The sequence below is a fragment of the Anabrus simplex genome, chromosome 1 (genome assembly GCF_040414725.1).
Source record: "Anabrus simplex isolate iqAnaSimp1 chromosome 1, ASM4041472v1, whole genome shotgun sequence".
In the NCBI taxonomy this organism is placed as follows: domain Eukaryota; kingdom Metazoa; phylum Arthropoda; class Insecta; order Orthoptera; family Tettigoniidae; genus Anabrus; species Anabrus simplex.
The window spans coordinates 1,442,591,964-1,442,619,380 of record NC_090265.1 but is presented as its reverse complement, the minus strand read 5'-3'; the positions used below and the strand labels follow the sequence as shown (position 1 = coordinate 1,442,619,380).

The 27,417-nt window shown below is 39.5% G+C and overlaps 1 protein-coding gene across 1 annotated transcript in view; it reads right to left on the bottom strand.

The window, feature by feature from the left end:
• orb (polyadenylation element binding protein orb) overlaps positions 1–27,417 on the bottom strand; it is a 390,632-nt gene that overhangs the window by 193,666 nt on the left and 169,549 nt on the right. Inside the window, exon 3 of the mRNA XM_067153059.2 lies at positions 13,152–13,267. Within this exon, the coding sequence (XP_067009160.1) occupies positions 13,152–13,267 (116 nt within the window). The remainder of the gene's footprint in view (positions 1–13,151; positions 13,268–27,417) is intronic.

The window sequence follows — 27,417 nt, the reverse complement described above, 5'->3', positions numbered from 1 at the left end:
AAGTATACAAGAGGCACACAACAGTGCACCATGCCTTTCAACCTCATGGACACTCACCGACAGGGACAATACGCACAATAAATTGCATAAAATCAGCACATCACCACAATTACTCCATGCATCACAATGTTAAAGTCCACCAAGAGCAGACCAGAAACCTGACATCTAGCGGCCAAACCGTGAACACGGTCTTTTCAGCGGCAAATTTGTAGCTATGTCCCGGCCTTTTATATCTCGTAGGCAATGACCAAACACTCCGAGTCTCTCTTGAGTGGCCTTGATGGAGCCAATCAGAGGCACAGTAGAGATGTGCTGTTCTAACGGAGATTTCGGCGCGTTTCTGCCGCGGCCTATCATTGCAGCCAACCTACCCGAAACATTGGTGATTTTATTTCTATTTAACAGGGGTCAGTTTGTGCCATTTTACTATTTCACTGAGACACTTACCTGAGTTAAATGCGCCGGTATATACCTATATAAAATAGTCTTGTAATTTTTAGGATTATTAACTAACGAAACGAGTAACGACTAACTACTGTCTCCTCGCACTTGACTCATGTTGACCATACTCACTGGAGAGTGCGATGTTTAGCTTTGTGTTGATGAATGATCTCGTGAGGTGACTGACATGGTGAAATTAGGAGAAAGGTTGTGATTTATATGTAGGCGTAGTGTTATGTTTGCACTTCGTACAGTATGATTACCGTCAAACATATTAAAGAACTAAAGTTTTCTTTTTCTACCGAGAAGAAAGTCGAACTGAAGGAGTGCGGTAGGCAGACACCAGACTTCTCGTTGAAAAAATCGGAGACCAAGAAAAATGAAAATAGGGCTTTCCAAAGACAAATTAATTCTCCTGACGTATATAACAAGAACCCGTGGATATGTGGAAGTGATATCTCCGAAACCTTTTACTGCTTTCCTTGCCTGCTATTCCCCCGTTCTTGGAAAGGAGATGAATGGATCACCACAGGGGTAAGTGATATCAAGCATATTAATGAGAAAATTAAAAAGCATGAAAAATCCCAAGAACATATCATCAGTACCATGGACTTTTGAAGTGCTTGGTAAAGTCAATGTCGTGTCTTGTTTAAGTGATCACTACAGTGAAACTATTCGTAAACATAATTCGATCGTGCACAAGGACATGCAAATATTAAATAGACTCATCACTTGCGTACATTTTTGTGCGGAATTTGAATTGAGACCACAATGAAGAACTTTAAATCCAGGTGTATTTAAGGGATTAGTTAACTTTACGGCTGATCTGGATACCGTCATGAAGCAACACTTACAAACAGATCGTGTATTTAAAGGAGCGTCAAAGATGATTCAAAATGACATTTTAAGCTGCATGTTGGCAGTGTGTAGGGAGGAAATATCTCAACAGATTAAAGAGGCTGAATTTCTTGGTATACAGAGTGATGAAACAACCAATATCTCGAACCATTGTCAGTTGGTCATTGTTTTAAGATACCTTCACGACGGCTCGGTACATGAAAGATTCTGGGGATTCTTTTATCCATCTGACAAGTCGGGGAGTAGAATAAAAGAAACCTTATTGGAACAGATTAATCCTCTGGTAGGCCATTCTCGCGATAAGTAGATTGCACAGAGCTATGATGGAGCCCATGTTTTTAGCGGCTCTCTTGGTGGAGTTCAAGCAAATGTTCGTGAGCACTATCCGTACGCATATTACGTACACTGCTATGCCCATAAGTTTAATCTTATCATGGAACAATAAACAGATCATTCCTAAAGTGAGGATTTTCTTTTCAAATTTATCAGCCATACCTGCATTCTTAAATTCATCTCAGATATCAGATTTCCTAGAAAACATCGTTAAGAAGAAAATCAGTTGTACCCACGCGTTGGAATTATAACATAAGAACTATGAACGTGGTGTACGAAAACAGAAAATCTAATAGATTGCCTTGAAGAAATTGAAGAGAACTGTACAAACAAGATCACGTTAAATGAAGCAAGTGGCTTAAGACGCATTCTTTGTGATCCTGAATTTGTTTTCTGGCTATATGCGTTCCATAGTCAATTTCCTCACGTTGATCTATATAATAAAATTCAGTCCCGAAACAAAGATAGTGTTCAAATAAGAAATGACTGATTATTTCGATAAAACACGTAATGAGAGAAAGAGCACAAGTTGATGTAATTCACAGGGAAATTGAACAAAACTTTTCAGAACCGGATCGAAAGAGGAAAAAGGATATTTCTTCACATAGTAGACGAATAGTGTCTGCCGAAGAAATATGCGGCGTGGTTTCAATGCAAGTAAGAGACATTTTCGTTCCCTGGCCATTTGGAAGTTTGTTTTATTGAATGATGTTCACTTTGAGGCATATTCTACCAAGTTCCCACAGGAATCTTTAAACTATGTCTGTTCATTTTATCCCGTGTTTGAAAGAGAGAAACTCAAAACAGAACTTCAAGTTATGTACCGAAGAGAAGATTTGCGGAGTATTAGAGGAGCAATTAATTTGTTTAAATTTCTGAAGGAAAATAGATTCATAAACTTCTCAAAATTATTACCAGCCCCATGACAACGGCTGAATCAGAAAGATGTTTCTCCACTTTGAAACGCATAAAATCGTTTCCTACGAACACAATGAAAAACAAGAGGTTGAACGCTTTGGCAATGATGTATATAAGCAAATATATGATACAATCAACTCCAGACTGACTAGAAAGTGTTGGGCAAATTTGTGAAATTGAAAGAGCGGCGAACGAATTTTGCCTATAGAAATTAGGGTTGGTGAATTAGGTCTGTGTAAATAATTGAATTAAGCTCAAACCATCTGTTCACGTTAATTATGTTAGGGAAAAGTGTCGTGATTTTATTGTGAAATAGAAATAACCTCTTCGCGATACCTTGGAAATTTCTCAGCAAGTATCTTCATACTGAGCGCCAGGAATCGGAACAAGAGACATGCAGAGAACAAGCATCCTGCGCAGGACTTCACTTACGGTAGGGTGGTCAGTTCTACGCTCTTCCACCTACAGCATTAGGTGGTTTTCTACTTCTTATGTCGAGGATGGGGTAGCACGAACCAAATGCTATCAATGCTTCATATTTCTGAGTTGACCATCAAACCCGGGACCTCCTGTAGAGCAACCAAAAACGGTAACCGCTGGACCAGAACGTGATCCGAGGATTCAGGATCTGGGTGTGTGTGCCGCCTTGAGCATTGGAATTCATGATAGGTAGGGCTCCATTCTCACAGACGCACAGGTCGTCTGTCAGGCGTCAAGTCGAAAGACCTGCATCAGGCCTCTCCGGAGGCCACACGCTATTTATTTACTTACTCATTACAATGAATGTTATTAAATACTGTACATATAGCCCACATTAACGTTTTCTGTACAGTATGCCGATTTCAATGAGTGTTTTCAAATACTATACTGGTACAAATAATTTATCATTAGTCATATCCCATGTATCCTAATATTTAGTATTTAGTATTTATTGAACCTCACAGGTTTCCACCCAAAATATGGTTCAAATTTAGTATAGCCTAAACGACATACAATTAAAAACCAGCCAAATAAAATAAAACTGACAAAAGCAATCATTCCCCATATGCACTGCCATATGGCCATTATCAACCCTTATTAGTGATCCATAGACCTCGGCATGCAATGGGCATAAACGTACAAATAAACAGAGTAAATAAACAAATAATAATAATAATAATAATAATCATAATAATAATAGAAACACACGATTCTCCTTGGATATGCCATGAGGTCCATCGGATACTCCGGAAACGTGACCCCCAAGGTGAGGGTCACCACAGTAGTCATGTTCCGTCCCTGCATGGCATGTCCAATGTCCAACGACCTTTTTGTCCCTCCTGTCTAGTCACGCACACCTTTGCACATTTCATTCCTCATACCATCATACTACTTAACCCACTCTTGCTAGCTGAGTCAAGACTTACATCACTAACCGCTTATGTGCACCTCGTTCTGCTCACGTTGCAATCTAATCCTTGTACTACTACAATGTTACAACTCATCATATTTCACCATGCTTAATGTCATTTAAATACCTAGCCATTCTCCACATTAAATTTTGCCATTACCAACTCATTAAAATGAACACAATCATACCTCCTATAAACAAGCACCACTTATCAATTCTCCTCCCTCTCAGCGCTTCCCCCATACTTTCAACAATATCATATCCACTATAATCTCTCCAAAACATTAACTATAACTACTTACGGAACATCGAGTTTCTGCTTCTTGTTACAATACCCTCATTTCTTTTTATTCCCCACAGTTCCCTTAAGCTGTTGTTGCTTCCTAAGCCCATCTTGCTTCCTCTGCTCAAACACAGTTCAATTCTCAGCCTGGGTACATCTGCGTTGTCCTTTTCACTCTGCACATCCATTACATCACTGCATTCACTTATCTGACTTCCCTGTTCATTTGCTGTGCCCGTAGCTATATTCCTAAACCTTCCTATTCTCACCCCCTTGTCCACCGCTCTTCCCTTTTCACTATTCACGATCACACTTTCGCTAAACTCCACTCCCTGCCTTTCTTAATTCAGCTTCCTGTTTTCCTTGGTATTTTCCTTATCACCTTGTCCATCTTCTCCAACATTGCTGTGTATAACTTTCCTTTCATCAACTCTCTTCCCCATGCTGATCTTATCTTCCACCTGTGTCATCTTTCCCTCTAGGTCCAGTAACTTTGTCATGGTCCAGATCCTTTTCCAGCAGCCATCTGTCACTACTAGTTCCTGTCCCCTGACAGAAGCTCTCAAACCTTGGTGTCTAGCCCGAATAACATGCTTCTTAAGAATTTTGGTATTCCTGATCCCTTCACTTCCCATGTCTCTCCTGATCCATGTTTTTCCCCCCTCTGTATATTACCCGCATTTCCCATCACTATATCGGCCATCAACGTGGAAAACAGTTGCACTTTAATCGGCCTATTTCCTTTTACTTTCCCTATTCTCGCCACATCGTCTATGTCTACTTCACTAAAATTAATTTTCGTTTTCCCCTGAATTAGGTGCACCACTTTATAAATTGTAAGCAGTTTGTCCTCCCTCTTCTCCTCGGCACACTATATATAAATAGGTATTTCTTTCTCCGATTTTGTGTACTGATTTCTACTTCTGATTTAAACTTCAGCGCTTCCTCTTCTGATCTTATATTCTCCCTTAGTGATGCAAAATCTCCGGCGTTGTTTCTCAATTTGGCTGTTGTATCATCTGCCTCTTCTCGAAACTATTTCTTCATTTTCTCGAACTCATTCGTTTGCTCTTGTATCCATTTTTTAAGTTGCTCAAATGGGCACACCTCTTCAACAAATTCTTTTACAACTCTTCTGATTAGCTCCATGTCTTCCAAACTCATGCTTCCGCTGGAATTCGGCCCGGGATTCAATTCAACTCCTCCGATCCATAGTACTACTATAATCACAGCCACTGTGAGCGTTATCTCTCCCTTCATTTCCAATACCATTCTACTTGCTCCTAACTTCACTTCTTCCTTTCTCCCCAGCCATCTGCCTAATACTGCCCTGTAATGTTCAACACCAATCATTTTCTTTAAAATCCTCACTTCTTTCTTCCACTCCTCTCACTACCGAGACCGTCTACTCAACACGTCCTCGCTTGTCGAGCGCTTAGGCTATACCGATTTATCCTAATATTCTCCCCTCACACAAAATATGTGAATTAAAAGGAAGTTATAAACAATATATTTTATACAATCAAGTGTTCCGAACACTATTTTTATAAAATGTGATAACCGTACGTAATTTAGACTTTTGCGTATGAAGTAAGGAAATATGTGACTACAAGTCTTTCTCGCGGCGAGTTTTATAAGTACACTGCTAAATACAGCTATTCAAAGACACGGCCCTTACCGCCATTACATAGCGGGAGACAAAAAATTATCCGCAAGATGTCACGAAAAACGCAGCCGTCCTGTCCACATTGCTTCGTTGACTTATGTGCCGTGAATAAGATCACTCTATCGATCAGTAACGTGGACGGAGCCGAATGAATCGGATATCCTATCACCATAATGTTGAGCTCGAGTCTAGCTCGAGCGGTCGAGGAGAGAGGTCGTGAAGAGTAGTGCGTGCGGTGAACATGGTTGGCATCGAGCAGTACCGGGCCGCTATTGGCAAATGGCAGGCGAAGCGGAAGAAGAACAGGAATGGATTGGTGATAAGTAAGGACGGATTAAAAATGAGTGAAGCGGTGCTGGTAGTGGCAGTGATAGCGGTGCTACTGGTTACTGGGGGGGGGGGGATGGAATTAAACCCCGGCCCAAATACCAGTGGAAAATATAACACAGATGATTTGGCCGCACTCAGGGTGGTTGTGAGTGAAGTCATGCAGGAGAAATGCCAGTGGGAGAAAGTGCAGGAAATAAAGGACATGATGGAGGAGCAGAGAAAGGAGATAGGCAACATGAAGAAATGCCTGGACACGAGGACGGAGGAATCAAGCAGAAGAGTTGATAATAATGAGAAAGAAATAAGAGTTATTGAGAGGGGAAGTGAAATATTTGAAAGAGGAGATGATGAGGATGAAGAAAGAAGAGGAGTACAAGCAGGAGATATGGAAGAAAGCCATATTTATATATGGAGTTGAGGAAGATGTGAGGGAGGGCAAGATGGAACTGATAGACAAGGTGATCGAAGTTATACGTGATACAATGAAGATAAATCTCAGTAGTGATGACATAGACGATGTAGAGAGAACTGGTAAAACTAAAGGTCGGAGGCCAATTAGGGTAAAATTTTTATCTACCTTAATGGCGGAAATTGTGTTAGGTAACAGTAAGAATTTACAGGTACAGAAAATAAGGGTGAAAAGAGACATGGGAAGAGAAGGAAGTGAAAATATGAGGATCTTGAATAGGCACCTATGGAGAGCGAGGAACCAGGGGCTAAAGGCCCGAATAAGAGGTCTGAGGTTGGAGGTGACAAACGGGCGATGGGTTAGAGTACACTCAGTGACGAAGCTAAAGGAGATGGACGAAAACGAGAGGGTTGAAGGTGGTGAGATGACAAGGCAAGATGGGAAGAAAAAAAAGAGGAGACGTGGCAGGAGAGGAGAGCATCTCAGAAGAAAATTGGCAGTGCAGCCGGGAGACAGAAGATCAAGATAGTGAAGTGGACGATGAGAGTGAGCAGAAAGAAACTTGGAGAGTAGAGTGTTGCAGTGAGCAAGAAAGGACAAGGGAAGGTGGATTCAGAAGTCCAAAATAGTGAGGAGGTGAGTGGGGGTGAGCAGCAAGAATCGGTGAGAGCAGAGTGCAGTGGTGTAGTGAACAAGAAAGGACACGAGGAGACAGATCGACAGGAAAGTAAAAAAAATTAGGAGTAAAGTCAGAAGTAGGAGCTTAAAAGACATATGGGGAAAAGTACGTAAAGGGATGGAAGATACAGAGGGCATGGAACGGTATAGGTTGGTTAAAGAAGGAGGAATGGAGATGAGGGATGAGAGGTCGGTAACTACTAGAAGTAAGAATAGAGGGGGAGACTTAGAAGGGAGGGAGGGAAAGTTATAACTATATTGGAAAATAGGATGTGTGAATATTGAGGGACTAAGGAAGAAACAAGAAAGTTCGGGAAGTAATTGAAAGTTTTGATGCTGTGGCACTCTTGGAGACGTGGCTGGAAACAGGGAGGGAGATTTCATGGAAGGGGTTTGTGATAAAATATAAATATAGAAGAAAAGAGAGGAATAAGGGACGAGCACCAGGAGGGATGATAGTTCTAATTAGGGAAGAAATTAGTGAAAGAGTAGAGGATATAGAGACCGATATGATAGAAACCATATGGTTGAGATTGAATATGGGAGGGGGTGAGGGAAGGAGGAAGAAAAACCTAGCTTTTGTTTACTGCCATCCTAGTAATTCAGCATATGCAAATAAATATTTTTTGAAGAGTTATTGGTAGATATTGGTAGGATAAGAGGAATGTTTCCAGGTGAAGAGGTATGTTGTTATTCGGGGATTGGAACGCGAGAATAGGGGAACAGAGCCCAGTATATAGTAGGGAGGATGGAATGTGTTTGTTGGAGAGTAGGAGTGAGGACAAAATTACGAATAGTTATGGAGAGAAGCTCCTAGAGATGTGTGCTGTGGGAAATTTGTGTATTCTGAATGGGTGGATAGAGGGTGACAGGACGGGGAAATTGACATATGTTACTGAGAAGGGTGGTAGTGTGATAGATATGGTTTTAAGCTCGGAAGGGATGATTGAGGATGTTGTACGAATGGAAATAAGATACTGGATTGAATCACACCATTTCCCGGTGAGGGTTATGCTGAAAAGGGGGGAAGAGAAGTGTACAATGAAGGAAGATGAGGCAAATGATAAACGAGGGAGTGGTTATAATAAGTATAAACAGACAGAAGGTGGGCCGGGATTGGAATAGGGTAGTAAAAGAGGAGTTACAACTTCTGAAATACGGGTGGGAAGGGGCGTTAGAAGAGAATAATACTGATAAAGCCTTGGAATTGCGGCTACATCCAATAAAGATAATAGCGCAGAAGGCGAAAGCTAGAAAGGGAAATAAGAAAGAGGGAGAAGAATGGTTTAATAGGGAGTGTGAAGGAATGCGGAGGAAGGTGATGGACGCGTTAGGAGAATATAGAAGGAAAGGTGGGAGCCAAGAAAGGGAGTTTTTCCTGTAGATTGAGGAAGGAGTATAAAAAGAAAATTTGTGAGACAAAAAAGACGTGGTCAGACGAACAAATGGACGCCATAAATAATGACTGCAAGTCAAATAATTTTGAGAGAGTTTGGGACAAGATTAATAAAATTATTAAGGGTGGAAGGAATATAGAGAAAACTAGTATTGAGGAAGTGCAATGGGTCAGACACTTGGATGAATTACTAGGGAAAAAGGGGGATGAAAGATGGAGAGGTTCGGGAGAAGTAATTTGGAGGAATAGGAGAGTGGCAATTTATGACCTGGATAAATCACAAGGGAGGAAATCCTGAGTGTGATCAGCAGAGCCAGAGCGAAGTCGGCCGGGGGGTGTAATGGTATAAATAACAAGTTTTGGAAGGAAATTAGCAAAAATGAGATAATGATAGAGGGCATGGTTAAACTATTCAATAAGATTTTTAAGGGAGGTAATTACCTTAAGGAATGGGAAACAGGAATTATATGCCCTATATACAAGGGGAAGGGTAGTAGGAACAATGTGAACAGTTATAGAGGTATATCTCTGTTGGATTCTTTGAGTAAAATATACACTGGGGTGTTAGCGAACAGAATAAGCGGGTGGGTGGAAGAAAATGAAATTTTGACAGATTACCAAGGGGGATTTAGGAAAAAGAAAAGAACAGTGGATAATATAATGATAGTAAAGAATATTCTAGAAAAGTATAAGAATATGGCTAGAAGTACGGTTTATATAGCAGCAATAGATTTTGAGAAAGCTTTTGATAAGGTGAATAGAGAGGCCCTATTAGAGAAATTAGGTAGGCTAGGGATTTCGGAGAAGTTGTTGAGGGCAGTGGAAGGAATATATAGGGTTGTCAGGTTTTGTGTAAAATTGGGAGAAGAGAGACCGAGTGGACCCTTCGAGTCTAAGGTAGGTTTAAAACAAGGATGCAAGTTATCGCCAATACTGTTTATTTTATTTATCAACGATATTTTAGACGGGTTTGGGGCAGAAAATTGGGCTGTGCCGGTGATTAATGGTTTAGAGGTACCAGGACTGATCTTTGCGGATGATGCGTTATTGATGACGATAACTTCAGGGGCGATGAATAGGGCCTTAAAGTCAGTGACGCTATTTGCGAGGAAATGAGGATTGAGAATTAATGGAAATAAGTCTAAAATATTTGTCCAGGTGGACAAAAGAAGAAAGATAGAAGGTAATTGGGTAATTCAGGGAGAAAGACTGGAACAGGTAAGGAAGTTGGAATATCTAGGAGTTATTTTTAATGAAAAAGGAACGTGGAATGACCAGATCAAAAGGGTGAAATATAGAGGATTGGCAGCCTTAGCCTCAGTCAGAAATTTGCTAGCCAAATACCCGGGGATCAGTTATAAAACACTGAGGCTAGTGTTGAGGTCGGTAATTTTTGGGAGGGTATTATACGGCGCAGAAGTTTGGGGGCTGGATGAGAAAAGAGAGGAACTAAGGATTGTTAGTAGTTTTGCTAAGTTAGTAATGGGCTTACCGAGGTGTACAGCAAATGTAGGGGCGGAATTAATGTGTGGGGAGGATTTGGAATCAGAGGGTGTGAAAAGAATAGTTAGATACTGGATGAATTTAAAAAGACAGGAAGGTGGGAGGGTATTACAGGCAGCGTATGAACAGCAATGTAAGAGCATGTATAGGGGTGGATGGTTAGAAAAAATAAAGGGATATTTGGAGAGGATAGGATTAGGACACCTGTGGGGGGGAGGTTTGGTCGAAGACAGAAGTGAGAGGGATGAAGATACTGGAAAGGAGAATTAGAGATATCCATAGGCAGAAATTATTGGGGGAAAGCAGACTAAGAAACTCGCTGACTGTTTTGACGAAAATAGAGGAGATAGCAGGGTTGAATATTAGATACGTTGATAGGTCAAAACGGTATGGGATGATGTGGTGGCTTTTAGGTTTGCAAAGAAGTACAGGGTGGCTACAGGGGAGGGATAAGACAAGGTGTGTACTTTGCGGAGATGTAAATGATGAATTTCACCTGCTAAGAGACTGTGAGGTAACGAGGGAGATAAGACATGGATTATTGAGTGCCGAGCATCGGGAAATATTGGGGAGAGGGGATGAGAAAGCAATCCTGAGATGGATTATTATACAGTGGGAAAAAGGGGGTGAATTGAACAGGTATTTATGTGCGACAAAAAAGGCCTGCGAGAGTAAAATGAAGGAGGGTGAGTTAGAGGGTGGGAAAGGGAATAGGGGGGTGGAATAGTTATGTATATAAGGGAAGGGGATAGTATGATAAAATTCTAATTGATTAGAGAATATAGGGGTCGAGTACTTAGTTATGTGGAGTTGGATAATGATACGGGATTGCATGGTCTGTTTGTTTTAAAGTTGGCTGGAATGCAAGTGCTGAAATGCTGAGTGGTGGTGTTTGATTTATTGATTAGGTGTAGGTCAGGAACAATAATGTGACGCAAGTACAGAGCACAATAAGGACAATGGATGAGCATGTTTGAACATTGAGTGACTGCTACAGCTAATGACTGCTAGAAGAATATTATCCTTATTATTATTATTATTATTATTATTATTATTATTATTATTATTATTATTATTATTATTATTATTATTATTATTGTACCGGGCGGTACACCTCCACGTCGCTAATTCAAACTTGGCGCCAGTTGAAACTCCCCTACTGGAGGAAGTCTGAACTTTAAGATGTTAGTTTTCAAGTTTCTCAGAAGATGTCACTACTTGGAAATTTAAGTTTCTGAACTGGGTCGTTTTCGATGTATTTTTGTTTTGCCTGTAGTAAGAAGTGTGAACTTTCTCTTCTAGAGGACACTAATGAAGAACTACAATGGTGCACCCTAGTGCGAAGTGAAAGAACTGTTTTTTGGAGAAAATTTGAATTCATAAGTTTGTTCTTTGTTAAATGTCTTGCAGTCATGGTTTAAGTTGGCAATATTAACCCTTTCTTTCCCCTTGTTTTGAATTTAGCCAATCCCGAATTTCTTTAGTTAATTTATGACCAATCAGGTGTATCTTCCCCAAAGGGGATATGTTGCTTAACCCTAGCCAATAAAATGATTGTGGGCGGGTGTACTCATTCCTGAAACGCCTCGAACTTCCCGCGAGAGTATATAAACTGCTGATTTTCGGGTCTCCGCGCCACTCCAGTAACATCTTTTGGTGTGTAAAGTGCATAGCAGGGGGCGGGAAGCGCCTCTTTCGTCGGGCAGCAGTTCAACAACAAGGTAATGGCCGTTTAATAACTTCTTTTCTTGCTAGCTCAGCAGTTTAACTCTCGGGGCAGGTCCGATGCTTTTCCACCATGTAACCTTTCCCTAAAATGTAAAGACTCTTAGTATCTATTCTCTCTTAAGCTGCATATTGGGATAGAGAGTGCTTAACCCTCTCGAGCTCCCACTCATATTGCATTGAGGTGAACTTATTTTTTTTTCTCAACCGTTTCTTTCTTAACGTAATGTAAATTGTTTCATTCTAAAGTCACCTCTTTAGTATGGGATTAGCCCTTGCATTAGCGGCCTAGAGCCAGATTAGGTTTTAAACAAAATGTATCAGGAGTGCAGATCGCCTCCTCTCAAATTGGTATTTTAGAGGCCATGTAATTAACCTTTTCTCACTTAATAGGCCTCAGTAGGTTGGGTATTTTACCCCTGTGTTTATGTCCTTAGAGGAGAACTTGAAGGTGGAGTTTGGTGTGGCCTTTTATAGGCTTGAACGTTGAGAGCGGTTTGCTCTTTTGAAATTTGGTTCTGCGTGCCTCGAGGAGGCTTTACTGTGTAATTAGGAGCAAGTGCTCCTGGGCATGAATGGAGTTTTCTGCCCCTCTGTTGAAACTTGTTTTGGGGTAAAGCTGGGCTAATTGCTCAAGAATTGTGAGTTCGGGGCTCGAAGCCCAAATCCTATAAATTCTGTAATTGTACTTTTGTTGCCTTGCTACTCTGTACCTGCCATGCTTGTTATTTCTTGATTTTGCAAAGAAAATATAACCTTGTTAAATTTTAAATTAACTTTAACTTCGTAGCCTGAGACCTGTTCACCCCCGCACCTTCTTTCACCTCTGCTGTTCCACAGATACCTCGGAACAATTATTATTATTATTATTATTATTATTATTATTATTATTATTATTATTTATTTTACTCTGCATGTGAACATGTATAGGGGCGAAGTCGCCAGTTATGTTCAATAAATGTTCTAATGTTCTATAATGCTGAGCTCAGCTGGGAACCACTGACTGCAACATCCGTTCCGTAAGCCAGAGGCTCACTGGGCGAGGGAAGGGAGAATTAATCAAATGTTACTGCCTTAAAATAAAACTGCTTCATACTCATCAGTTATAAGTATATGCTAGAGTTACAAGTGTTCTCACTTTAAAATTCATTTTAAGTAAATTATTCTCTGGTATTACTGACCTTCAAAATTGAAAAACAATGAACTCTTGTTAATAGTTACCTGGTAATTTCGTGATGAGTGATTTATGGAAGACCCATAATTCGCCGTGGTCCCAAGCAGAGTACCTCGAGGTAGATTTAATCCCAGTAGATCAGAGATAGAACTGAGAGAATCGCCTAGAATATAAAAATAAGACATTTCAGTAAAAGAAATGCAACATTCAAACAAACTGGAGAACACGTGCTAACAACTCTATCGCAAAAAGTACCTATATTAGATTTTTACAGAATTCTGTACACGAACTCAATACATATTTAAACAATCATTACAATAACCTTTCAACTCAAGTCTTCCTGCAAATTTATACAAGGGGAAAATAAATTATGTAGAGGTCGGAGGACGGATAGAGTGCGACCTGGCAAGTCTGAATGCTCTGAACCAGCTTAAGAAAATAACAGCCGAGTACCTTAACACGGTGTAATGAAAGTTCGGGGATGCTAGGTAACTGTCCCAAATATCTCGCGACGGCTTGCGAATGCGTGTTACCAAGTGAGTGAAATGAAGTCTAGCCGATCTTTCAAGGAGAGGTCATTCGGGACTTACAACAGCGTACAAAACGGGTGTCAGGCGTGAGAGAAATCGCACTGTGGAAATTACGTAAAATTTAACATTCCCAGATGCACTGCGACACGCACGTAAGCCTATCGCAAATTCCTCTTGGAGGTCACTGCAACTCACCATGCAAGGAACGACCACGGATGTTTAATCATATCGACCAGCATATGTAACTGCATATCTGGGATAGTTTTCACTTCATGGGGAATACTTAACATTATTCTCCCATGAGACATATCCTTAATGATATACAGATTGTAAAACTATGGTACAGTCAAATGTTAAGGACATTCCTCACACGAAGAAATAGGCTACATAGACATCGGACCGGAGAAACTATTTCCATGTTAGAACTAATTTTCTACAACTCTACATAGAAAAGAATGGCTACGGAGTGCAAGTGTAGGAACGGTGGGTGTGACCAGGCAGTAAGGAGTATGCGGGAGGAGTTTGAGAGTTTGAGGGAGATAGATAGGATTCTCTCAGGACAGAAAGGAAAGTAGGCCTCCCTCAAACAATGTACAGGATACAGTAGATGTAAAAGATGGATGAAAAGGAAAAGAGAAACTGTAGAAGACAGATGGTCTAGTATTTTAAGGGGAAGGAGATTGCAGGCTAGGGGCTCTATTCAGGATCAGAATTTAGGAGAGAATTCTGTGAGAAATCGGTACGAGTCACTGCAGGTAGAACAGAGGGAAAATGAGGAACAGGGAGTTGTTGCTGAGAAGTGCGAAGTAGGAGGAAAGAAAAAGGTAGGGAAGAGAAATGTAGAACAGAGGATAGGAAAAGACAGGTGGAACATGGTCATGTGCAGTTGAAAACTGAGGAGGTTGTAGCTTCTGCAGCATTGTGGAGGGCTGACCAGGAGGGAGGGGATCAAATGATGTCTGTATGGTTGATGCTCTGGTCATGGAAAATTCCATTGTTAGATATTTCGGGAAAGTGTGTGAATGAAAGGGAACAAGGGTGGAGTGTTATCCAGGAATTACTGAGGTTATAGCAGATGCTGAGGAAAGTAGAAGAGAAGGAAGGCGAGGAGAAGGTAATTTTTCACATTGGTACCAGCAATGTAAGGCAAGCAGGTACAAGTACCCTCATCGTTAAAAATAGGCAACCTGCTGTCTTTGGAGCGTACGGACCGGGAAAGAGTAGCGCTGACGCTTATTCAGAATTATTTGATAAGATAATCAACTATGTGGGAAACGACATGGAAAGGAATGTGATTGTGGCGGGAGACGTGAATTTACCAAATGCTAATTTCGAAGGTAATGCGAACGACTGTAAGCATGACCAACAAACGGCAAGTATAGGAAGGGCAGCCGATTCAGAAAGTCATGGAACAAACTAGAGGCAAGAATATTCTGCACGTGGTGCTGGTAAAAATCAGATGAGCTCTATAGAGAAACCGAAGTAATAGATGGTATTAGGGATCATGGAGCTGTTTTTGTCGTAGTCAAAAATAAATGTGATAGAAAGGAAAGTATTAAAATTAGGACTATTAGACAGTACTATATGGCTGATAAAACAGGCATTAGGGAATTTTTAAAAATTAACTATGATCGGTGCAAAACAGTAAATAAAAATGTAAACAGACTCTGGGGTGGGTTTAAAGCAATTGTTGAGGAATGTGTAAACAGGTTTGTTCCTTTAAAGATGGTAAAGAATGGTACAGGCGCACTATAACAGAAGTAAAGAGACTGAGGAAGTGCAGGTTGGAAAGGAATGTTAGAAATGGCTGTGGAAGGAAGGAGAAATTGAAGGAACTTATTAGGAAACTGAATCTAGCAAAAAGTCAGCTGAGGATAACATGATGGCAAGCATAATTGGCGGTCATACAAATTTTAATGAAAAATGGAAGGGTGTGTATAGGTACTTGAAGGCAGAAACAAGTTCCAAGAAGGACAATCCAGGAACCATTAATGAACAAGGAGTGTTTATGCAAGCGCCCTCAAAAGGCAGAAGTATTCAGTCGGCAGTATGTAAAGATTGTTGGTTACAAGGATAATGTCCAGATAGAGGTGGTGATTAACACTAAAGAAGTATTCAAATTTACCTATGATAACTGAATTTACAGCAAGATACAAAAGTTTAACGCCAGAAAAACAACTGGAAATGATAAGGTTTCGGGGGATATACTAAATACAATGGGTTGGGATATAGTATCATATCTGAAGTACTTATTTAATTCTTTGATGAAGAAGCTATACCGAATGAATGGAGAGTTGCCGTTTAAGGACAGGGCGACAAAGCTGAAAATTACAGGCCAGTCAGTCTGACATGCATTTTATGTGAGCTTTGGGAAAGCATTCTTTCTAATTATATTAGATACGTTTCCGAAATTAATAACTGGTTCGATGGAACGTAGTTCGGGTTTAGGAAAGATTATTCCACTGAAGCTGAACTTTTAGGATTCCAGTGTAACTGTTCAAATCCAGTTACAAGCATTTATCTGTATTATTATTATTATTATTATTATTATTATTATTATTATTATTATTATTATTATTATTATTATAATATTTAGTAGTAGTAGTAGTAGTAGTAGTAGTAGTAGTAGTAGTAGTGTAACTATGTTTAGTTTATTCGATTCTATAATTGATTTCCCTATGTATTAATTATCGCTTGCTTCATTGTAATTATATATGTGTGTTTTAGCATTAAAATAATGTAGAGCGTAACTTGCTGTCTAATATCGGATATGGATATATTTGTGATTCTACTATTAAGACATTACAACATATGGTGCAATACTGTTACAGTAACTGTCGAGTCATCGCTCTGTCATTGTATGCATTTTGAGTATGAGAGTTTGGGGAGTTTCTACTTTGGCTGAGGCTGTTTCAAAACAATATGTAACGCTTGGTAGCTGGGTGGTAGTGATACCATGGCTGTTTTAAGCCATGACGTGGGTGTTATGCCATGTGTGAGCCAATGTCTATATAAAGAGGTGGATCCTATAGCGGTGGTTCAATTGGAAGGAGAGGTATGCCATGGAGTGTTGTAGTCGAGTCGACTCCCAGCGAGACAGTGAGACGGATGGTGAACAGTCAACTGGATGGAACCTTGGCCGATGGATTGTCATTTGGAGAGTATTTTGTGCTATTTGCTTTACGTCGCACCGACACAGGTCTTACAGCAACAATCGGATAGGCAAGGCCTAGGAATGGGAAGGAAGTGGCCGTGGCCTTAATTAAGGTACAGCCCCAGCATTTGCCTGGTGTGAAAATGGTAAACTACGGAAAACCATTCTCAGGGCTGCCGATAGTGGGATTCGAACCCACTATCTCCTGAATGCAAGCTCACACCTGCGTGCCCCTAACCACATGGCCAACTCGCCCGGTCATTTGGAGAGTGAGGCCACAGTTGGTCGGTCAGTCAGTCAGTCAGCTGAAGATAGAACAGTAACACGGATACAAAGTCGTCAGTGACCACATGGATTAAATGTTCGGAGTGTGTTTCGTGTATCTGTTCGATCGAGGTCTTGTCAGTTCGGTGAGAGCCGAATACTGTGTCATCGTACTGCAGACTAACAGTTATCAGTGAATTGCTTGTAAAGTTGATTGTGAAATAATATAATTTTAAGCCATGCTATATAGCGTTTGTGAAACTAAAAGGATGCATCACCAAATTATGTTTGAGATACCTGCAGCTGATACCAAATGGAAGGAATACGTCGTAATAACACTCAAAGAGTTAAAGGTACTGGTACATGAACCAGTGAGGGGATAAATTTCTTGTTCAACTGTTGAATGTCCAGCCAAGAGGATTTAAAATTTAATGCCTGGAGTTTCTTTCAGTTGTCATTTCAGAATTTTAAATCATATCAATATTATCCCAAAAAAGTCTTGCCATTTCAATTATCACTTTAAAGAATGTATGTTGTTTAGTATCAAATATAATTTATGGTCTTATTTCAATAGTAGAATTAGTTAATCTCAAATGTTAATGGGGAAACCATACTTCAATATCCTTTTCCCAGAACCTACATGTTATGCTGTCAAAGCAAGCTTATTACCTCACACCCTAGAGATATTCAAGATTCTCATTCTATTATAGTTACATTTATTTGTAGCTGGCGCCCATCAACAATTGAATGTGTAATCAGGTAAGTACTAAGTGAGACTACATAGTCCGACGATTATCTTATCTCGAAGATTTTCATTCTGTTTCGTTTTAAAATTAATAAGTTAATCACACGAGCAAGATAACAGATATCCTGGATTCAGGAGGTCAAATGGACTGTATCGGCATTGACCTATCTAAGGTATTCGATAGAGGTAAATCATGGGAGACAACTGGCGAAAATTAGTGTAATTGGAAGAAAACTTTCTAGCATAGCACAGGAAATTTTCTTATATTAAATGTTTAAAATGTCTCCGTTAACACGGCACACATATGAAATTTATATCTGAAGAAACAAATAATGTGGGTGACGAGGCTGGGGAGACACCCCTCATACCCCCAGCGATGGAGTGTGGGGGTGACATGTATAAACAATCTAAAACTATCAATATTAGTGTCGAATGCATCATTTTCGGAGCCGTCGAGATGAATTTTCGACACACTGGGCACCATTTAATTCCAAGTTCAGACCCCATCGGCATGGGTGAAAAGGAGTGAAAAAGAAAATTTCCAAAATGACAGGTGTTTGATGTATGTGTGTATGTTCCATCGTAGCTCTCAACCACTCTGTGTATCCATATGACTTACCATCTGAAAAAAATACTGTGGGGGTTAGACACCCCTGAGGAAGGTGATGACACGTAACAATAAACGAAAAGGTACAGCTCAGAAACTTGCAAAACTCTGTCAATAGAGAATGTGGTAATTAAATTGCGAATGAATTCAATATTTTACATGCACAGCCGATAATCTTGCATCTCAGATAACACATGATATCAGATCTGAGTAGTAACCGCCAGCTTGAACCCCCTTTTTTTTTATATATCCAACAGATAAGACGGAAGTCAAATGTATAATTAAGAATTTAAAAAGTAAAAAAAGTTGTGGAGTAGATGGGATTACAGCTACAGTACTATGATCAAAAGTTTTGATTAAGAGCTAATAACTATTACATTAATTAATGAATTCATGGCAACTGGGGTCGTACCGCAGGCTTTAAAAATTGCTTAAGTTCTCCCAATTTTCAAAGGAGGGAACACTAGTAACGTAGGGGACTGTAGACCTATATCCATACAACCCATCATTTCCAAAATATTAGGAAGCTTTATAAAGGTAAGACTAATAGCTTTTCTTAAAAAAATAGATTTTTTTATCGATCCCAGTATGGCTTCAGGGAGAATTCCAGCACAGAACTCGCAGTTACTGATCTTGTGTCGATGCTTCAGGAAAGCGTTGACGGTAACCAGATTGCGGCCGGATTGTTTATTGATCTCGTTAAAGCTTTCGACACGGTAAATCACGAAATTCTGTTATCTAAATTAGAAGATGCTGGAATTCGTGGTGTTGCATTAGAGTGGATCCGCAGCTACCTTAGCGAAAGGAAGGTATTTGTTTCCGTCAATGGTTATCAGAGCACGGACAAAGAGGTGAATTGTGGGGTTCCACAAGGCTCTACCTTGGGCCCTACCTTGCTTCTGATATACATAAATGATAAATATTCGAAGTTTAAAGGGTAAGATTATGCTTTATGCTGATGACACATGTATTCTACACTGGTGGGAAAGTGGACTCTGATCAATAATATGCAAGAAGACATCATCGCAATTAACAAGTGGCTCAGTATCAATAAATTAACTATGAACGTCAATAAAACTAAATATATAATAACTAAGCCGAGTATAAAAAATATTAATCATTCAAAGATATATATTAACAACACGGAAACAGGTGAAGTCGATCAGTTTAAATATCTGGGTCTAATAATAAACATTTAAGCTAGGTAGAGCATGTTGATTACATTGCAAAAAAGATAGCTCCAGATACTGGAGCTTACAGTATATTACTCATCCACAGTCACAACACCTAAACGTAATTTGGTCTCGTTGCAGAAAGACAGTCCTTCATGAACTTATGGCAATACAAAATAGAGCAATCAAATATATCTACAATCTTCCTTTTGACACACCCACTTGAGTTCTATACGCTAATAGTAAAATTATGGCCTTATCTATGTGCACTGCTTTCAGATCATCAATATTTATTCACAAAATTAAACAGTGTCCCGCACGATAGTAACTACACCTGAATTCTGACATTCATAATTATAACACAACAGGTGACATAGCTCTCTTTGAAATACACTCATAAGTACGGCAACCGTAGCTTTAAGTTTTCAGCCACTCAATCATAATCATCTTCCAAGAGATTTAAAATCAGTTTCCAATCTGTCATCTTTCAAAATTAAATTAAAGAAAGTGCTACGGAATCAGTACCATACCTAAGTAAGTAGACGACTTTCTTGATAATACTGTGTAATGGTAACGTGAAGGAAATATTTGGAGTAACGTTCATTATAACAAATTTATGTATTTATTTTCAGCCCATGTATATCTATCATTAATTTTAGACGCTAAATAAATTGTATTGTACAATTACTGTATATGAGCCTTTGGCTCGTTGGAATTAATGAAGTAATATATAAACTACCGATATTGGTGAAGATTCCACAGTTCTCAAACTCTCTGAGATGAAATGTGACAGTCTGGATTCCGTTCAAGACCAAGTTCAGCCTCCATCAGCATTGGGGTGTGAAAGGGTGAAAGAACATATTCCAAAACTACCGACATTTGTATTGAATCCGTTGTTTACGGAGTAACTGTCCCAAAACAGTTTTAATAGTACACATCTATAGCGCGATGCGTGAACACACAGTTGTCACTTTATTTGAAAAGATCAACCACTTTCCAGACAATCTGGGCTACCGCGAGGACAAGTTTAACGCGAAAAAAATCCACAAAACAAATTTGAAATCAGAAAGCATATCTCTAAAACTACAAAACAGTTCGTAAATTATCAATCAACGTCACAAAGAAATCTACAAAATTTCACTTCGAACATAATTAACAGGTAATACAAACCCTTAATAGTCCAGAAAAGTACACGGGCAGCGCCGGAAATTACAGCTGGTCAATTAATAGAAACTATAATAAGACATGACATAGGCTTTTGGGCTTATGCCGTGTCAAGAAACTAAGGTTAAATTCTTCACGTTTCGCAGAGAACTGTGCTCTGCGTCATCAGAAAAAATCTCAACTGTTCACGAGAAAGGCTGCTTAAGCAATGAGCTTTGAATTTAGACGTTATAACAGCAAATGGAAATTGTACGTTCATTCGTCACCAGATGGCTCCCCGGACACGGTACAGCGCTAGCGCTCGAAGCTGAAGCCGACGGAACAATCAGGATCAGTCTAAGAGGGTCACAGAACATGTGTACGTAACATGCGACATTGACAGGTGTATGCGACACATTTCTGGAATGGAACTTATGGCGATGAGAAACGTACGAATTAGGAAAACAAGACGAAATAACAATAGTGAAGGGACAGGGAAGGGAACTACCTCTGTAAATCCTGAATGGCTGGCAAACCAGGTACTAACTGATAGCCAGTGTCCCTGATGAAATTGTTAGGATTTCTACGTATTTCCACAGCTTTCCGGATAATCCTGGACCTGTAGTGTCTAGTGTAGGTAAGAGCTCGAGCATCTTGGAACATGACATGTCCCGACGATAGATTGTGCTCAGCTACTGCTGATTTGTCTGGCTGGTTGAGACGAATATTACATTCATGTGCCTTGATACGGGTACCAATGGATCGGCATATTTGGCCGATGTATACCTTACCGCAAGTACAGGGAATTTCGTATACACCAGAATGTAAAAGTGGGGACAATATGCCCCAATAACATGTGATGTAGAAAGAAGTTTTTCACGTTACAAAAGTTTTGTGAGACAAGAGATTATGTTTTTCAGTTTAATTTTTTTTAAAGTGATGGTTGTGAACTGCAATTCATCACTCAGCATTGACAGCGAGACCATTTCTGCTTCAACCTCCAACGAATAAATGTAAGTTTATTATTATCAATACTAACCTGACTTCGTCTAGTGCCATTTTTGCATTTTAATATTGCATATTTATTGGCATATTTTCAAGTTTTTAAGAGCATATTTGCATGCATATTTCTTAGTTTTTTAGGGCATGAACTTCCGAGCCTTATATATATAACCATATATATGAACAATTTAGAAGTCAAAAGTAAATTCATTTTCATAAGAACTGGAAGATACAATTGGAAACAAGATGTTTAAGAAGTTAACATGACAGTTGATACCATTGTGATATAAATAATCTATTAACAAAATAAATATTTTATCCCAGTTACCTCCTGTCAAGCAAGTTGTGATAAGGTTCAGAACAGAATGGTACCCTAATAGTAAATAGAATGATTTCATGATGGTTATTTTGATTTCAAGATCAACGAAATTACTTTACATTCTCTCTTCCCACGATATTCTAATTTAGATTATAATAAACCATAGAGATAAGATAGACTGGTGGTGAAGTTATTCGGAGAAAGTAATGCTAGTATAAGATTGTAGATGTAAGGGAGATGCATTTTCTTCCTCGTTATGTCAATTAACCTGGTACGTAGGATGGAGACGTAAATCGATGAAACGATATACTGTAATTTCGTGCGCACCGTACCAAATATCTTCAGAACCCATGTTAAACTAAGATAATATTACAACCGAACCCTGAGATCATCTGAGCTGCTGGAGAAATTTTAATGCGCCTATACTGGACGCGGTATGGTGCAATATGTTCTTGTAAAGTATACCTTCAGAACTACAATACCCATCCCTTGTAAACTATTGTGTCTATAATTGTCCCTTGTACCTGATTGCTGGACTCATCCACTGTTACCCGAGCTGACGAGCTCATAATTATATTGCTGCTGTTCATTCACATCTATCAAAGTTTAAAATAAAAAAAGGAAAGAAACAAAATTTCAAAATTTAGTGTTTTTAACTTATGTTCTGGTCATTTCCCTGTCCAGCCATTCACCCCAGCACCTTTTTACACCTCTGCATTCCACGGAATCCCCGGAACATTTACAATGATATAGTTTTTGTTACAGTCCTTTACTCGACATCCTCACTTAATCTTCCTAATATCTTTGAGGGCAGAGGAAATACATGACACTTAACAAGCTTTAGTTGGATACGGTGGGAACTATTATCTACCACGGAATTTCTGGTCTACGGTATCACCTAAAATCTGAACTGTGGGATCACCAATAACTATATGTTGACCTAAAATCCTGACATAAGTTGCTTCAGGATCTTAATACCTCAGGGGCTCTAATAGCTTCGCCCTGTTTAATATCCCAACTACACGTAACCTATTATCTCAGGGACTCGCAGGCTACACCCTGGACAATATCCACTCACTTGGACAGCACGAATTATTACCTGAAACAATACCCCACATGTCCAAACAAATGCGACTGTCCAGAACTGATGAACGCAACCTCCAATATCATTTTGCCTTTGATCTCATATCTATCCTGGATGATACCAAACTACACTTACTGCATTCCCAATTCCTCTGAATTTGTTACGTACTATCTGAATATTCCCTACTTTAGGTTCATTGTTATAGGCAATGTTGCCAGGTCTCCCGAAATTTCAGGGGATCTCCCGATTTTTTCAACACAGAAGAAAACCATAAGGAAAAATCTTCCGAAATTTCTTCTAATTTAAATTCAAGAAAAATGAATAATAATGATTAATGGTATATATTTGTGCCAAAAACATCTTTCTTCGTCTCACTGCGTGACGTTTTATCGATATTATTCGTTAGCCACTCGCCGCATTCATTTTAGGCTCAAATACGTAATCTTTCCCCTCTTATTAAACTCAAAACTCACGCTTGACTGCATCATTGGAAGGGAAATCACCCACCCGCATATAGAATACAAAATCTGCATTCTGCTACTTCAAAATTGGCACATACTTTATACGCTTGATGAATAGCTACTATCGATCAAACAATACTGATCAGTATTTAGGGCAGTCACACAGGTGGCAGATTCCCTATCTTGTTTCCTGGCCCTTCCTTAAATGATTTCAAAGAAATTGGAAATTTATTGAATATCTCCCTCGGCAAGTTATTCCAATCCCTAACTCCCCTTTCTATAAACCAATATTTGCCCTTGCCCCAATATGTCTTCTTGAATTCCAACTTTATCTTCATATTGTGATATTTCCTACTTTTAAAGACACCACTCAAACTTATTCGTCTACTAATGTCATTCCACGCCATCTCTCCGCTAACAGCTGGGAACATACCACTTTGGGCCGGTTCTACCACCTACTGATGAAGTAGCGCGTAACTTGCCCTCCGCGTAAAAGGATGTTTCTGTTCGACCACGACCAGGTAGCGCTATCGGCAGCATTAATAGCTATCCGGCGCGTAATTTATCGGCCACTTCGAGGGCCCGATGAGACTTTACCTGCCGGGCAAGTTTTGAGAGCTGAACATTATTAGCTGCATTTCTGGTGACATACAACTCAAAGTATTAGAACTTCAGTCTATGTCACGCAACATTAGTACCACGGTTACCGCTTGCATTGGCAATATCTACGCGCGGTATGCCTGTCCTATGTTTATTTTTCTCGCAGACGACTTGCACGACTCGCCGATGCTGCCAACCACTGTACTTAGGAACCAAATGGTACTGAGCCCTGGACCACAATTACATTTGTTGAGCCCTGGACCACAATTACATTTGTTTTCACATAGGTCAGGTTAGGTTATGACTATGTTTAATTTTATCGCAGGTTAGGTTGGGTTATTTTTCTCGCAGACGACTCGCACGACTTAGCCCTGGAACATAGCGCATTCAGTGCGTCTGGCCATTGTTGATACAGAAAACATCTAATTATATTGACATGGCATCGTACGATGGATGTGTTATTAATGTAACAAGTTTTTCAGCGAATTACAAGAACTTCAATGATTTACTTCAATTCTATGTACGTCACAATTTGATTTCAAATAGCAGAGTACCGGTATGTGAATGGTGTGGCCGTCACGTCAAATTATTAGTGAATGAGAAGTTCAATCGTGTTTTTCCGTGTCGTCGCCTAACCTCCACTACATTAAGGTTGGTTCCATTTACAAACATTCTTCTTCTCTATTATACATTGTTTATCATTCACGTTACATTTCCTTATGATTTTTTCTTCCGGTGTCGGGAACGCTACGTACTACTAATAATTAGGCCTCTATTTCTTTTTTTATATTCAATCAAGTCGCGCGGATTTAAGTCTATTTCGTATTCATATTTAAGCATAACTAGCGCTATCTATGGTTTCAAGTTTTTAGAATCGTAATTACTGCATCGAAACGTCTCAACTATTCCATCACGTTGTTATATAATCGTGGCTGGCGTTGGCACGAATGGACTCTGCATCGCCTGAAGATTTGCCCTATGAAATGTCACTACCATAGTTCAACATAGCCAGATATTCTTACTCTTATTTGTTTCATATGTTTATTCTTTGACATTGCCTCACTCTTAGGTCTTTTCATCGCGTAAGTTGGTCACACCGAGCACAGAATAACATAGAGATGGCAATGCCTACCTCAATACATTGGCTCGCTGAAGCTGAGTTTTGCGCGCATCGCCATGTTGGCATTACCAGCAGTGCTAGTTAATTCCTATCCGAGTCACGTTAATTCCTATCAGAGTCTGTCATTTTAAAATATTTCTGTAACATTATTTCATTGGTTAACGTACGTAACGCAATAGAAAAGTGCCTTAGTCATAATGATAAGCACGCGGCAGTCCAGAACACTTTTAATCGCAATACCGGTAGTTTAAAATTCGGAAATATGAGCTCAAATAGCCTGTTATATCAGATCGTATTTAGCCCAAATGAATTGCCGATTTGCAAGGTGCAGCTAAAAATAATGGAACATTTTCATAAAGACCTATTTTAGAGAAAGAATAAGACAGGTTATGGACCATGAATATTTATATAGATACCAGATACAGTACACATCCACACAAAATATCATACACAATAAAAATATGCACAGTCTGTAGGCCTACCAATAACATAATACACGATCAATAACAAAGATATCCTGGAAGACCAGTAAGTATGAGGTAAATAGGCCTAATTATTATAGAATTGTTGAGCCAAGTAAATCATATCAAAAAATAGAGAAATATTTTTACATTAGTACACTTGATGAAATTAATTCATATCAAGGATTATTTTGTAATGTATACATACATACATTATGATTATAGACTTATGCCTTTCAGCGTTCAGTCTGCAAGCCTCTGAATTTACTAAATGTCGTCACATTCCTCTATTTGCAACTAGTGCTGTGGCCTCATTTAGTTCTATATACGTGGCCTCATTTAGTTTATCTCTATATCTTTAAATCCAAACTGAGTCTAACCATCGTCGTCTTGGTCTCCCTCTACTTCTCTTACCCTCCGTACAAGAGTCCATTAGTCTCCTAGGTAACCTATCCTCCATTCGCCTCACATGACCCCACCACCGAAGCCGGTTTATACGTACAGCTTCATCCATCGAGTTCATTCTTAAATTAGCCTTTATCTCCTCATTCCGAGTACCCTCCTGCCATTCTTTCTGTACGCAATTTCTTTGGTTTTCATGCGATATATTTGAGCACTAAAATATGTTTCTGCACTTTTATTACAGATTTTTCCACAACAGGTACTTCCTGGACTGCTGTAGAGGAGTCTAATGAAGGCATTTCCACAGTCTTTATGATTTTAAGGACCCCCTCTCCTGTAAAATAAATTTAAGAAATAGTAGGCTTACACTGAAAAATATGTATTTCGACATATTTCTCACGTCAAAGGCTAAAATGAAGAGAAACTAACCTTTGATTGTATTTGTAGGTACTTTGGGAAAGCAGAAAACACAGATGGCACAGTCCATTCCCTCAGACTTGCGACACACAATGAAGTACGATCAAAATCACGTTCAGTAAAGTGAGCTGAACATATAGTACTGAAAGGTGTGGGGTACCAATTTTCCCTTCGTATAGCTCTTATCCATTTCTTCCGTCGTTCATTATCTTTAGGAAAACTGTAAGTGATAAAGGGGCTTCTTAACCTATACTGCATGTGCAAGGCGAAAACAATTCGGCACTGAATATTCGCAAAAACATATTGCTTACCTGTGAAAAGTTATCCCTGGTATTTTCTTTGAAGCTCTGTTTGCACATCCATACGCTACACAAGTCGGCATTTTAAAATCATAACACAAACTTCCTTTATTTACTTCACACGTGGCGCACTGTTCACTTACACTAACTGGTCTCCAATGTTTTGGGACAAACAAGATGGCGGCCGCTTATGTCCACTGACTTCAACTCAGACGGCACATTGCCATCTCTATGTTATTCTGTGCTCGTTGGTTGGTCATAACTTCTGTCTGTATTGAATTATGGGAACGACATTTCACTGGACTAGCCTTCAACCAATGGCAGTGTTCATTCGTCCACCGTCAGCCATGATTACTATGATACAAACTTGCGTGACAAGGTCTGAAGTTTTACCCATTAACGCTCCCTTTGAGTTGCAACGGTCACGCCAGCCTCTCACATCGGTAGCGTAGGGAACATTTTATACGTCAAGCTTTCGTAAAGAAACTCTTAGAAGGGTAATAAAAACAAAACCTATTTGGGAATAATTTCGA